This window comes from Pristiophorus japonicus, chromosome 4 (assembly GCF_044704955.1).
Source record: "Pristiophorus japonicus isolate sPriJap1 chromosome 4, sPriJap1.hap1, whole genome shotgun sequence".
NCBI lineage: Eukaryota > Metazoa > Chordata > Chondrichthyes > Pristiophoridae > Pristiophorus > Pristiophorus japonicus.
The window spans coordinates 114,372,144-114,385,877 of record NC_091980.1 but is presented as its reverse complement, the minus strand read 5'-3'; the positions used below and the strand labels follow the sequence as shown (position 1 = coordinate 114,385,877).

The 13,734-nt window shown below is 44.8% G+C and overlaps 1 protein-coding gene across 14 annotated transcripts in view; it reads right to left on the bottom strand.

The window, feature by feature from the left end:
• The window catches only part of LOC139263036 (PH and SEC7 domain-containing protein 2-like), a 420,621-nt gene that overhangs the window by 174,409 nt on the left and 232,478 nt on the right, over window positions 1-13,734 (bottom strand). For all 14 annotated transcript variants that reach the window (XM_070878509.1, XM_070878513.1, XM_070878508.1 and 11 more), the window contains one exon: window positions 3,893-4,087. In XM_070878509.1, the coding sequence (XP_070734610.1) occupies window positions 3,893-4,087 (195 nt within the window). The remainder of the gene's footprint in view (window positions 1-3,892; window positions 4,088-13,734) is intronic.

Genomic DNA, 13,734 nt, shown 5'->3' with positions numbered 1-13,734 from the left:
TTGTTAGCCACGGTTGAGCCACCTTCACCATTTTATTTTTATTCCAGACAGGGATGTACAATTGTTGAAGTTCATCCATGTGATCTTTAAATGTTTGCCATTGCCTATCCACCGTCAACCCTTTAAGTATCAATTGCAAGTCTATTCTAGCCAATTCACGTCTCATACCATCAAAGTTACCGCTCCTTAAGTTCAGGACCCTAGTCTCTGAATTAATTAGGTCACTCTCCATCTTAATAAGAATTCTACCATATTATGGTCACTCTTCCCCAAGGGGCCTCGCACAACAAGATTGCTAATTAGTCCTTTCTCATTACACATCACCCAGTCTAGGATGGCCAGCCCTCTAGTTGGTTCCTCGACATATTAGTCTAGAAAACCATCCCTAATACACTCCAGGAAATCCTCCTCCACCGTATTGCTACCAGTTTGGTTAGCCCAATCTATATGCAGTTTAAAGTCGCCCATGGTAACTGCTGTCCCTTTATTGCACGCATCCCTAATTTCTTGTTTGACCCTGTCCCCAACTTCACTACTACTGTTTGGTGGTCTGTATGCAACTCCCACTAGCGTTTTCTGCCCTTTGATATTCCACAGCTCCACCCATACAGATTCCACATCATCCAAACTAATGTCCTTCCTTACTATTGCGCTAATTTCCTCTTTAACCAGCAACGCTACCCCACCTCTTTTTCCTCTCTGTCTATCCTTCCTGAATGTTGCATACCCCTGGATGTTGAGTTCTCAGTCTTGGTTACCCTGCAGCCATGTCTCCGTGATGCCAATTATATCACATTCATTAATTGCTGCCTGCACAGTTAATTCGTCCACCTGATTACGAATACTCCTCGAATTGAGGCATAGAACCTTCAGGCTTGTCTTTTTAACACACTTTGCCCCTTTAGAATTTTGCTGTAATGTGGCCCTTTTTGATTTTTGCTTTGGGTTTCTCTGCCCTCCACTTTTACTTTTCAATCAAAGGCATTTCAGTTGCTTAGAGGAAATTCAAAAGGTTTGATCTCAGAATTTAAATGGGTCAGCATTCATTAGGTTGGGCGAGTATGAATTCTTCTCCGTCCTGCTTCCAGTTAAACTCAGCAGGCTGTCTTCTGGTTGGCTTCCCTGATCCACCATTTGCAACAGCAACAACTTTTATTTATATAGCGCCTTTAACGTAGTAAAACGTCCTCTGGCACTTTACAGCAGTGTTATAAGACAAAACAGATAAATTTGACACCGTGCCACATAAGAAGAACTTATGGCAGATGACCAAAAGCTTGGTTAAAGAAATAAGTTTTAAGGAACGTCTTAAAGAAGGAAAGAGAGGTAGAGAGGCGGAGAACTTTACGGAGGGAGCTCCAGAGCTTAGGGTCCAAGCAGCTGAAGACACGGCCACCGATGGTTGAGCAGTTATAATCAGGGATGCTCAAGAGGGCAGAATTTGAGGAGTGCAGACATCTCATGGGGTTGTGAGGCTGAAAGAGATTACAGAGCTTGGAGTGTGGGGGGGGGGGGCGCGAGGCCATGGAGAGATTTGTAAACAAGGATGAGAATTTTGAAATCGAGGCTCTGCTTAACTGGGAGCCAATGTCGGTCAGTGAGCACAGGGGTGATGGGTGATCGGGACTAGGTGCGAGTTAGGATACGGGCTGCTGAGTTTTGGATGACCTCAAGTTTACGTAGTGTCGAATGTGGGAGGCCAGCCAGGGTTGCATTGGAGTAGTCAAGTCTAGAGGTAACAAAGGCATGGATGAGGGTTTCAGCAGCAGAAGACTTGGCAACATTACACTCAGTCCCTTCATCCAAGTCATTAATATAGATTGTAAATAGTTGAGGCCCCTGCACCGATCGCTGTGGCACCCCACTAGTTACTGTTTGCCAACCGGAAAATGACCCATTTATCCTGACTCTCTGTTTTCTGTTAGTTAGCCAATCCTCTATCCATGCTAATATATTACCCCCAAACCCATGAACTTTTATCTTGTGCAGTAACCTTTTATATGGCACCTTATCGAATGCCTTCCGGAAATCCAAATTTACCACATCCACTGGTTTCCCCTTATCCACCCTGCTCGTTATATCCTCAAAGAACTCTAACAAATTTGACAAACATGATTTCTCTTTCATAAAACCATGTTGGCTCTGCTTGATTGAATCATGCTTTTCCAAATGTCCTGGTACTGCTTCCTTAATAATGGACTCCAGCATTTTCCCAACAACAGATGTTAGGCTAACTGGTCTATAGTTTCCTGCTTTCTGTCTGCCTCTTTTTTTAAATAGGGGCGTTACATTTCCGGTTTTCCAATCTGCTGGGACTGCCCCAGAATCCAAGGAATTTTGGTAGATTACAACCAATGCAGCCACTTCTTCTAAGACCCTAGGATGCAGGCCATCAGGTCCAGGAGACTTGTCCACCTTTAGTCCCATTAGTTTGCCTAGTACTTTTTCTCTAGTGTTCGTGATTACCGAGTACTACTTACTTTGACAACATTAGAAAAATACTATCTTATCTACTCTTACAATTACAATTGGATTTAAATTTACTCAACTAATTTGCAGATTAGCTTTACTTTGTCCAGGCAACAAGCTTCTACAGCCATATCTGTCCAGGCCCAGCACTGTTCTCCCACCTTAAATGCCCTAGCTCCACCTGCTATGCTTCCCCACTGTTCTTCACTCAATCATGCTTCAACGCACAAACAACCTGTTTATTTATTTAGCTGCAGCTGCTGTGATGTCTCACTGTGCTAAGCCCACTATGCTATTTTCAAGTTGCAGCTTTGGTTCTGAGTACATTTTGTTCTTCCGAGGATAAGTCGCTTAAGTCTTTCTCTATCTTCCTACCATTTGTTTTAACATTTCATTTATCCGTTCCTATCCCCTCCAGAGCCCTGAAGTTATTGGGTCATATCTGTCATTTGAGTAGCTTGACTTTAGAATCTAGTAATGTGAAATGAATACATTTTCTGCTATTTAATCACACCTTAATTATCTACTATATCTAACTTGTCTTATGTACTAAACCCTTGAAATTTGAGGATAAAATGTATGTACTACAGACCCACCGCTTACAGTGGGTACATTTGTGTGAACTTGATTTGCCACTATACATGATGGCCAGTATAACGGGACAGCACTGCAACATGGGTGTAAAGGTCCTCCATTTCCTTTCTTTTTTTGCTGAGTGACCAACCTTAATGAAACCCTCTCTCTTACTTCAGGGGAGATGAAGAAAAGGCATTGAGTTTTCTATTGATGATGATGATGATGATGAATCATCTGACAAAAATCTGTACAGTCAATTTCATAGAATCATTGATAGTACAGCAAAGGAGAAGCTAACAACTCTAATCCACTTTTCTGCCTGACTGGTTTAGACCAGGATTGCTCCCATTTCGCTAACTCCATCTGTCCTCATCAAGTCTGCTTTTTGGCCAATCACTGCACAGAATACACACTTTCAAATTGTCAGATCAGGGCAGGTTGTTACCCTGAGCCGAAATTACTCTATCTGGAAAAACTGACTCTAAACTGACTAACATGAAAATCAGGAGAGTAAATTTAAATCCTGTTATTCATAGAATCACTTAATTCAATTTGATATGACTGAGTTTAATTGAAACATTGATTAGTGTAGAAAAGGGAAGATAATAATTCATTAAATTGGCAGAGAGCTTTAACACAGCTGCTTTTGCCCGAAATAAACAGAGCAGTTAGAAACTATAACCGGCAACTTTGAAATTGCCTTTAATGCAAATGGATAATGGTTATCGCACAAATGAACAGTAATGATGTTTATCCTTAATCAAATACCAATATTGATACTTGGTAGAAGTAGACACCAAGCAGGCCAATACTCATAAGTAATTCCCAGTAATATGCAAAAACTTACTTCTTTCCAAGGTGGCGTGCCACATCACATCTTTTAAACCCTTCAAGATTGTACAGTCGTTTGGCAAGTCTTTTTGCAGGATCTATATCTGTTTTGCAGCCATTAGCCAAAGTGTCAGTGCTCCCTTGTTCTAGTTGCTCTGTACTGCCCATTTCTGAATCAGAATCAGATAGGACTTCCTGAAAGTTGGTATCACTAGAATCAAAAGACAGAGATTTAATGTTATAAAACAACTCCAAGTTGCAATTCTTAAACTTAATTGGCTACATATAATAACTAAACAGAAAACAGGATAAAATGATTTGAACAATGGATGTAGTATAATAACAAACAGAAACAGTTTAAATGTACATACTGCCTTGAGAATCAGTGCCTTGCTGGTAATAATAACAACGTGCATTTATAGAGTGCCTTTAAAGTAGAAAAACGTCTCAAGGTGCTTCAGTGGGGCAATCAGACAAAACTGATACCAAGCCGAAGGAGGAGACATTAGGAGTGGTGACCAAAAGCTTGGAAAAAGAGATGGGTTTTAAGGAAGAGAGGGTGGTGGAGAGATGGAGGGGTTTAGGGAGGAAATTCCAGAGCATGGGCCTAGGCAGCTGAAGGCCCAGCCACTAATGGTTGTGCAAAAGGATTGGAAGATGCAGAAGAGGCCAGAGTTAAAGGAATGCAGCATTCTCTGAAGTTTGTAGAGCTGTAGGCTCTGTGCCTTTCAGTTCTGCGCGGAGGAGTTTCCTGTACAGGCTGCTCCTGCATACTCTCAACCTTGCCATCCTCATCTGCCGTCCGGACACGCCATGGCGCACCAGCTTGCCATCCAGAGGTATGCGGGGGTCCCCGATGGCGTGCACTCTACGCGGGAATCCTCCCACTGTTTATCGGGGACTTGGCCTGGAGGGTGGTGCACGGAGCATTCTTGTGCAATAAATTTTTAAGCTGGTTCACGGGCTCCCAGGCCGCCTGCAATTTCTGCGGTCTGGAGGAGTCCGTGTTCCATGTTTTTATAGAATGTGCAAGGTTGCAGCCCCTATTCCACTACTTAAAGGGGCTGCTCCTGAAATTCTGGCTGCACTTCAGTCCCACGCTCCTGATCTTTGGGCACCCTGTGCGGAGGGGAGTGGGTGGGTCGGAAGGCCTCCTCGTAGGACTGCTCCTGGGCATGGCCAAGGGTGCCATCAGCCGGTCCAGGCAGCGGGCGGTCGAGGGGGTCGTTCAGCCCGACTGCCTGCCTCTCTTCTGCGCGTACATCCGAGCCAGGGTGTCCTTGGAGATGGAGCACGCGGTGTCCACCGGTACGCTCGCGGCCTTCCGCGAGAGGTGGGCGCCGGAGGGACTGGAGTGCATCATTACCCCCGGCAACCAAATTTTAATTTGATTTTATATGTTTTAAAGTTTAATTTGTTTTACTGCCGATTTTAATGTCCCCTTCCCCTTTTATAGGGGGCACTTGTGTATATATATATATATATATATATGTGTTTTAGTGCCCAAAAAAACCCCAAAAAACCCCACAAAAAATACAAAAAAAAACAAACAAAAACAAAAAAAGGACCTGGAAAAATGTTTGGAGTGTCCCCCAGATCAGGGGGCACTTGATTTAAATGTTTAATTTTGTTTCCAAAAAGAGTTGTAGAGCTGCAGGAGGTTACAGATAGAGACGAGAAAGGTCATGAATGGATTTAAACAGAAAGATGAGAATTTTAAATTGGAGGCAATGTAGGACAGGGAGCCAATATAGGTCAGCAAGGACAGGAGTGATGGCAGCAGAGTTTTAGGTGAAATTTACAAAACATGTTCTCCTTAGAGCAGAGAAGGCCAAGAAGAAATTTGATAGAAGTGTTTAAAATCATGACGGGTTTAGATAGAGTAAATAAAGAGAAACTGTTTCCAATGGCTGAAGCATCGAGAACAAGAGGACACAGATTTAAGGTGATTAGCAAAAAAAAAGAGGCGAAATGGGGAAAAAACTCTTTACATAACAAGTGGTTAGGATTTAGAATGCACCGCCTGATAGGGTGGTAAATATAGATTCAATAAAAGCCTTCAAAAGGCAATTGGATAAATACTGGAAGAAGAAAAAAAATGCTGGGAGGTGAGGAAAGAGTGAGGAATGGGAATAACTGAATTGCTCTTCGAAGAGCTGGCACAGACTCGATGGGCCAAATGGCTTCCTTCTGTGCTGTATGATTCTATGGAGAATAGGAGACTGGCCAGGAGAGCATTGGAATGGTCACATCTTCAGCTGACAAAGGCTGGATTAGAGCTTCAGCAGCTGATAGGAACAGAGACAAGAAATGTTATGAAGGTGGAAGTCGGCAGTCTCAGTGATGGAGAGGATTTTGGATCTGAAGCTCAGCACTGGATTGAAAAGGATGCCAAGGCCGTTTACAGTCCAGTTCAAGCTGAGACAGTGGATGGAAAGGCTGATTCAATCAGTGTCAAGGGTATGGAGTTTGTGGTAGGAGCCAAAGAGGATGGCTTCAGCCTACCCAATGTGAAAACTGGAGAAAATTGTGGCTCAGCCAAGGCTGAATGTTAGTCAAGAAGTCTGACAACACAGCAGCAGCTGGAAGGCCAAGAGAGCTGGTGGTGAGAGGGAGCTGGGTGGTATCGGTATGCATGTGGAAGCTGACTGCAAGTTTTCAGATAATTTTGCTAAAATGCAGTATGTAGATGAGGAAGAGGAGGTGGCCAAGGATAGATCCCTGGGGAACTCCAAGAGGTAAAAAATACAGTTTTTGTAATTGTGATTAAAAATCACTTCCAGAACAAGTCACAATCCAAAGCAGGCTTCAACCAGTAATTCAATCTAACACATTTCCCAAATCCAGTTAGAAAAATCTACAAATTATTTTCTGTGCAAATTAGTTCTTTGACAATTGAGTGTGGGACAATGCAACTGATGAATTCTTTGTGGCAGATAGTGAACTAAATAATTTAATTGACGAAGGGTCATCGACCCGAAACATTAACTCTGCTTTCTCTCCACAGATGCTGCCTAACCTGCTGAGATTTCCAGCATTTTCTGTTTTTATTCCAGATTTCAGCATCCGCAGTATTTTGTTTTTTCATTTACTTGACTATCTCCTCTTAAGAATCAATCCAATTTTAAAATAAATTTCGCTAATTGAAAAACTGACAATGAAACACTAAGTAAAAGTGTTTACTCTCTCTTTAATTAAAACACGATCCGGGCTAGAAATTGGCCAGCCTTGCGCCCATTTTTTTGAAGATATTTTGCCTTTTTTGACGGAAAAAGGTGTTCACCTAAATTGGCCAAAGTTATGCACCAGTAGTTTTGAAATACCGCTGAAAAGCGGTCCGCCATCGTGCAAGACGAAAAAAAGTGATATCGCTTTAAATTAGCCGTTCAGCACACCCGTATTCTGGGTGAAAAAAACGCCCGAGAAAAGCCTGCATTGCAGCCCCAGAAACAGCGGTAAGAATGAAGACCGGCAAAAAAGGTAAGTTAAAGTTTTTATTTTTTAATTCTTTTTCAACATTTCGTTCGATAAGTGTCTTGTGAATAGAAACATAGAAATTTACAGCACAGAAGGAGGCCATTTCGGCACATCGTATCCACGCTGGCTGACAAAGAGCCACATGACCCTTGGTCAGCAGCCCTAAAGGTTACATACAAACCTATGAACAATGATGTAAAGGCAAGAGCATTCAGCCCAACCAGTCCGCCTCACACAACTGCGACACCCCTTATACTGAAACACTCTACACTCCACCCCAACCGGAGCCATGTGATCTCCTGGGAGAGGCAAAAACCAGATAAAAACCCAGGCCAATTTAGGGAGAAAAAATCTGGGAAAATTCAACGCTGACCAATCCAGGCGATCAGAACTAGTCCAGGAGATCACCCTGGCTGTATTCTATTCCCTGCAATACTTACCATATCTGCTCCGTCCAACAAAAGATCATCCAGTCTAATCCCAATTACCAGGTCTAGGTCCATAACCCTGCAGGTTACGGCACTTTAAGTGCCCATCCAACCATCTCTTAAAATTGGTGAGGGTTTCTGCATCCATCACTCTTCCAAGCAGTGAGTTCCAGATCCTCACAACCCTCTGCGTAAGGAAGCCCCCCCCTCAAATCCCCTCTAAACCTTCCACAAACCACCTTAAAACTATGCCCCCTCGAAATAGACCCCTCCACCAATGGAAATAGGCCATTACTATCCACTATGTCCAGGCCCCTCAATATTTTGTACACCTCAATGAGGTCTCCTCTCAACCTCCTCTGATCCAATAAGAACAAACCCAGCCTATCCAATCTGTCCTCATAACTAAAATTCTCCATTCCAGGCAGCATCTGAGCAAATCTCCTCTGCACCCTCTCTAGTGCAATCACGTCCTTCCTATAATGCGGCGACCAGAACTGCACGCAGTACTCCAGCTGTGGCCTAACCAAAGTATTATACAATTTAAGCAAAACCTCCCTGTTCTTATATTCTCTGCCTTGGCCAATAAAGGCAAGCATTCCGTATGCCTTCTTAACCACCTTATCCACCTAGCCTGCTACTTTCAGGGATCTGTGGACAAGCACTCCAAGGTCCCTTTGTTCATCTACACTATTAAGTGGCCTACCGCTTAACGTGTATACCCTTTCCTTATTAGCCCTCCCAAAGTGCATCACCTCACACTTCTCTGAATTAAATTCCATTTGCCACTGCTCTGCCCACCTGACCAGTAGATTGATATCCTCCTGCAGCCCATGACATTTTTCGTCATTATCAACCACACAGCCAATTTTAGTGTCGTCTGAAAACTTCTTAATCATACTCCCTATATTTAAATTTAAATCGTTGATATATACCACAAAAAGCAAGGGACCCAGTACTGAGCCCTGCAGAACCCCACTGGAAACATCCTTCCAGTCACAAAAACATCCATCAATCATTACCCTTTGCTTCCTACATCCAAGCCAATTTTGGATCCAATTTGCCACTTTGCCCTGGATCCCATGGGTTTTAACCTTCATGACCAGTCTACCATGTGAGACCTTATCAAAAGCCTTGCTAAAGTCCATATACATTACATTGTACGCACTACCCTCATCGACCCTCTTGGTTACCTCCTCAAAACATTCAATCGGGTTAGTCAAACACGATCTTCCCTTAACAAATTCGTGCTGATTGTCTCTAATTAATTCTTGCCTTTCCAAATGTAGATTTATCCTGTCTTTCAGGATTTTTTCCAATAATTTTCCCACCACTGAGGTTAGGCTGACAGGCCTGTAATTACTCGGCCTATCCCTATCTCCCTTCTTAAAAAAGGGTACTACATTAGCAGTCCTCCAATCCTCTGGCAACATGCCCAGATCCAAAGAGGACTGGAAAATGATGGTCAAGGCTGTTATGTCTTTGGATGCTCTGATAATGACTCCACGAGGCAATGTATTGCACTTGAATTGTAGTGATCTTAGTCCATTTAATATAACTCCAGAGTGAGGATCATACATGTGGCCTGCCTTTTATACTAGGCCTGGCACACCTGTACAGGTAACCTACAAGTCTCCCACTGCACTGCCCTCTGGTGGCACACCTTAGTGACCATACAGCTGGTGTACAAGTTTCCCATAGTAGTGCCCTCTGGTGGCACATCATATGTAACAGTATAAGCAGTAAACATGTCTGGATACATAACATCACTCTCCCCCAAGTCCTTAGTGCAAATCGCCTTCATGGATTGATTGTGCTCTGGGCTTAGCTCTATCTGGTTGACCCTTGGAGGGTCGTTTCAGTTATGTATGCAACACCTTGTAACCAGCATTCTATCACCACTAGAGGGCGCATCTGTTGGAGTCCCAAGGGATCCCAGCATCCCTTGGGAGCACTGCATATAAGCAGGCCTCCCATGCTGTGCGAGCACTCTGGAGTCAGAATAAAGAGACTAAGGTCACACTTACTCAAGTCTACAGTACTCAATCACATTGCTTTATTTGAGACTTAACAACTGGCGACGAGTAATAGATAACAAACCATCACATGAAAATGCAGAGAACTGTTGGTATCCTGGAGAAATTCTCAGAAGGTGACAATTGGAAAACCTTCGTGGAGCGACTCGACCAATACGTCGTGGCCAATGAGCTGGAAGGGAATGAGAATGCTGCCAAACGAAGGGCGATCCTCCTCACCGTCTGCTGGCAACAATCTATGGCCTCATGAAGAATCTTCTTGTTCCAGTGGAACCTACAACCAAATCGTATGAAGAACAGCGTACGCTGGTCCGGGAGCATCTAAATCCGAAGGAGAGCGTTCTGATGGCAAGGTATCGATTTTACACATGTCAACGGTCTGAAGACCAGGAAGTGGTGAGCTACGTCACCGAACTAAGGCGCCTTGCAGGACATTGCGAATTCAGTAAATTCCAGGAGCAAATGCTAAAAGACTTTTTTTGTGCTTGGCATTAGCCATGAGGTTATCCTTCACAAACTATTGACTGTTGAAACTCCGAACCTGAGCAAAGCCATAACGATAGCCCAGGCATTTATGTCCACCAGCGATAACACCAAACAGATTTCGCAGCATAAAGATACATCGGCAAGTACGGTACATAAAGTGACGTCGTTTTCAGGCAGGAATGCATATGGCAGAACGTACACGCTTGCAGCTGCACGACCTCAGATGACTCAGAGTCCACCATCAAGTGTGAATGCGAGGCAATTAACACCTTGTTGGCGCTGCGGAGGTGATTATCGAGCCCATCAATGCCGCTTCAAACACTATGCGTGCAAAGGCTGTGGAACAATGGGACACCTCCAGTGAATGTGCAGACGAGCTGCAAACCCTGCAAACCACCACGTTGCAGAGGAAGACTGATCCATGGCGGATCAAACTGAACTAGAAACTCGAACCGAGGAGGCAGAAGTGTACGGGGTACACACCTTCACCACGAAATGTCCACTGATCATGTTAAAAGTTGAACTGAATGGAATTCCAGTATCCATGGAATTGAACACGGGTGTGAATCAGTCTATCATGAGCAAAAAGGCCTTCGAGAGGCTGTGGTGCAACAAGGCACAAAGGCCCAAACTGAGCCCTATTCATACCAAGCTGAAAACTTACACTGAAGAGCTGATCCCTGTAATTGGCAGTGCAGCAGTAAAAGTCCCTTATGATGGAGCGTTGCACGAACTACTATTATGAATTGTACCAGGAGATGGCCCCACACTGTTCGGCAGAAGCTGGCTGGGAAAAGTCCACTGCAACTGGGACGACATCCGAGCGCTTTCGTCTGTCGATGACGCCTCATGTGCCCAGGTTTTGAGCAAGTTCACATCATTGTTTGAGCCAGGCATCGGAAATTTCTCTGGGGCGAAGGTGCAGATCTACTTGGTTCCCGGTACATGACCCATCCACCACAAAGCACGTGCGGTGCCATACATGATGCAAGAGAAAGTGGAGATCGAGCTGGACAGGCTGCAACGAGAGGGCATCATTGCGCCAATTGAGTTCAATGAGTGGGCCAGTCCGATTGTTCCAGTTATCAAGGGCGATGGCACAGTCAGAATTTGTGGGGACTATAAAGTAACGATTAACCATTTTTCGCTGCAGGACCAGTACCCACAACCCAAGGCAGGCGATCTATTTGCGACGCTGGCAGGAGGGAAGACGTTCACCAAGTTGGACCTGACCTCGGCCTACATAACGCAGGAGCTGCTGGAATCTTTGAAAGGCCTCACCTGCATCAACACGCACAAAGGTCTGTTCATCTACAATAGATGCCCGTTTGGGATTCGATCGGCCGCGGCTATTTTTAAAAGGAACATGGAGAGTCTGCTAAAGTCAGTTCCGCGCACCGTGGTTTTCCAGGACGACATATTGATCACAGGTCGGGACACCATCGAACCTGGAAGAGGTTCTAAGTCGGCTAGATCGTGGGGACTCAGGTTAAAACGCTCAAAGTGTGTTTTCCTGGCACCGGAGGTCGAGTTCTTAGGGAGAAGAATCGCAGCAGATGGCATCAGACCCACCGATACCAAGATGGAGGCCATCAAGAACGCGCCGAGCTGCAGTCGTTCCTGGGACTCCTCAATTATTTTGGTAATTTCCTACCCGGGTTAAGCACCTTGCTAGAACCTCTACATGTGTTGCTATGCAAGGAAGATGACTGGGTATGGGGGAAATCACAGGAGACAGCTTTTGAGAAAGCCAGAAATCTGTTATGTTTCAACAAACTGCTTTTCTGTATGACCCATGTAAACGTTTAGTGCTAGCTTGCGATGCGTCTACGTATGGGGTCGGGTGTGTGTTACAACAAGCAAACAAATCGGGAACATTGCAACCGGTCGCTTATGCGTCCAGGAGTTTGTCCAAGGCCGAAAGAGCCGACAGCGTGATTGAAAAAGAAGCTCTGGCATGCATTTATGGGGTGAAAATAATGTACCAGTATCTGTTTGGGCTTAAGTTTGAGTTAGAAATTGACCATAGGCTGATCATATCGCTATTTTCAGAGAACAGAGGTATTTAAACCAATGCCTCTGCTCGAATCAAAAGATGGGAGCTCATGCTGTCTGCATATAACTATGTAATTCGCCAGAGGCCAGGCACAGAGAACTGCGCTGATGCTCTCAGTCGACTACCATTGCCCACCCGGTAACCGGGGTGGAAATGGCACAGCCTGCAGACTTGCTCTTGGTGATGGATGCATTTGAAAATGAAAAGTCACCCGTTACGGCCCACCAGATCAGGACCTGGACCAACCAGGATCCTTTACTGTCCCTTGTAAAAAACTGTGTCCTCCATGGGAACTGGTCCAGCATCCCAGCGGAGATGCATGAAGAGATCAAGCCATTCCAGCAGCACAAAGACGAAATGTCCATACAGGCGGACTGTCTTTTGTGGGGTAATCGTGTGGGTTTGCCTAAGAAAAGCAGGGAAACGTTCATGCGCAACCTACATAGTACCCACCCAGGCATAGTAATGATGAAAGCTATAGCCAGATTTGGAGTCTTGCGTGCGCCAATGCAACATTTGCTCTCAACTGAGCAATGCACCCAGCGAGGCATCGCTAAGTTTGTGGTCATGGCCCTCCAAATTGTGGTCTAGGATCCACGTTGACTTCGCTGGCCCGTTTCTAGGCAAAATGTTTTTGCTTGTTGTGGATGCTTATTTAAAATGGATTATGATGCATTCATAATAAAGGATGAAACTGAATACTGTGTACAATGAGCAAGTGTGACCTTAGCTCCTTTAATGAGACTCCAGAGTGCAGGTACCTCGTGGGTGGCCTGCTTATACACTGTGCTTCCAAGGGATGCTGAGATCCCTTGGGACTCCAACAGGTAGGCCCTCTGGTGGTAGTGTAATACAGGTTGCAAGGGGGTAAATCCATAACATCACTCCCCCGTAAAGTCAATAGTACATTTATTTACAAGGTGAGGCGATCTGGGGCTTTTCGCTCCCTTGACGATCGTCTCAGTACAAATGCGGGTGTGGGTGAGTTGGTTAGTTCTTCACTGGGCTGCTGGGCAGCCGGCCTTGCAAGGCTGCTGGGGATGGTGAGTTCGGCTTCGTGGTCAACCATGATGTCAGTTGCCACTTGTGTGTGTGTTGGAGGGTTAAAGTTGGTGGTGTCTTCTTCAGGTTGTTGGTAGCTGTTGGTGGACTGCAATTTGATTTGGTCCAATTGTGTTTTGCACGTTAGTCCATTGGCCAATTTGACCTGAAACACCCTGCTCCCTTCTTTGGCTATGACTGTGCCAGCGAGCCATTTGGGACCATGTCCATAATTGAGTACAAACACAGGGTCCTTGACCTCAATATCGCGTGACAAATTTGTACGGTCATGGTACACACCTTGTTGATGCCGCCTGCACTCCACGTGATCATG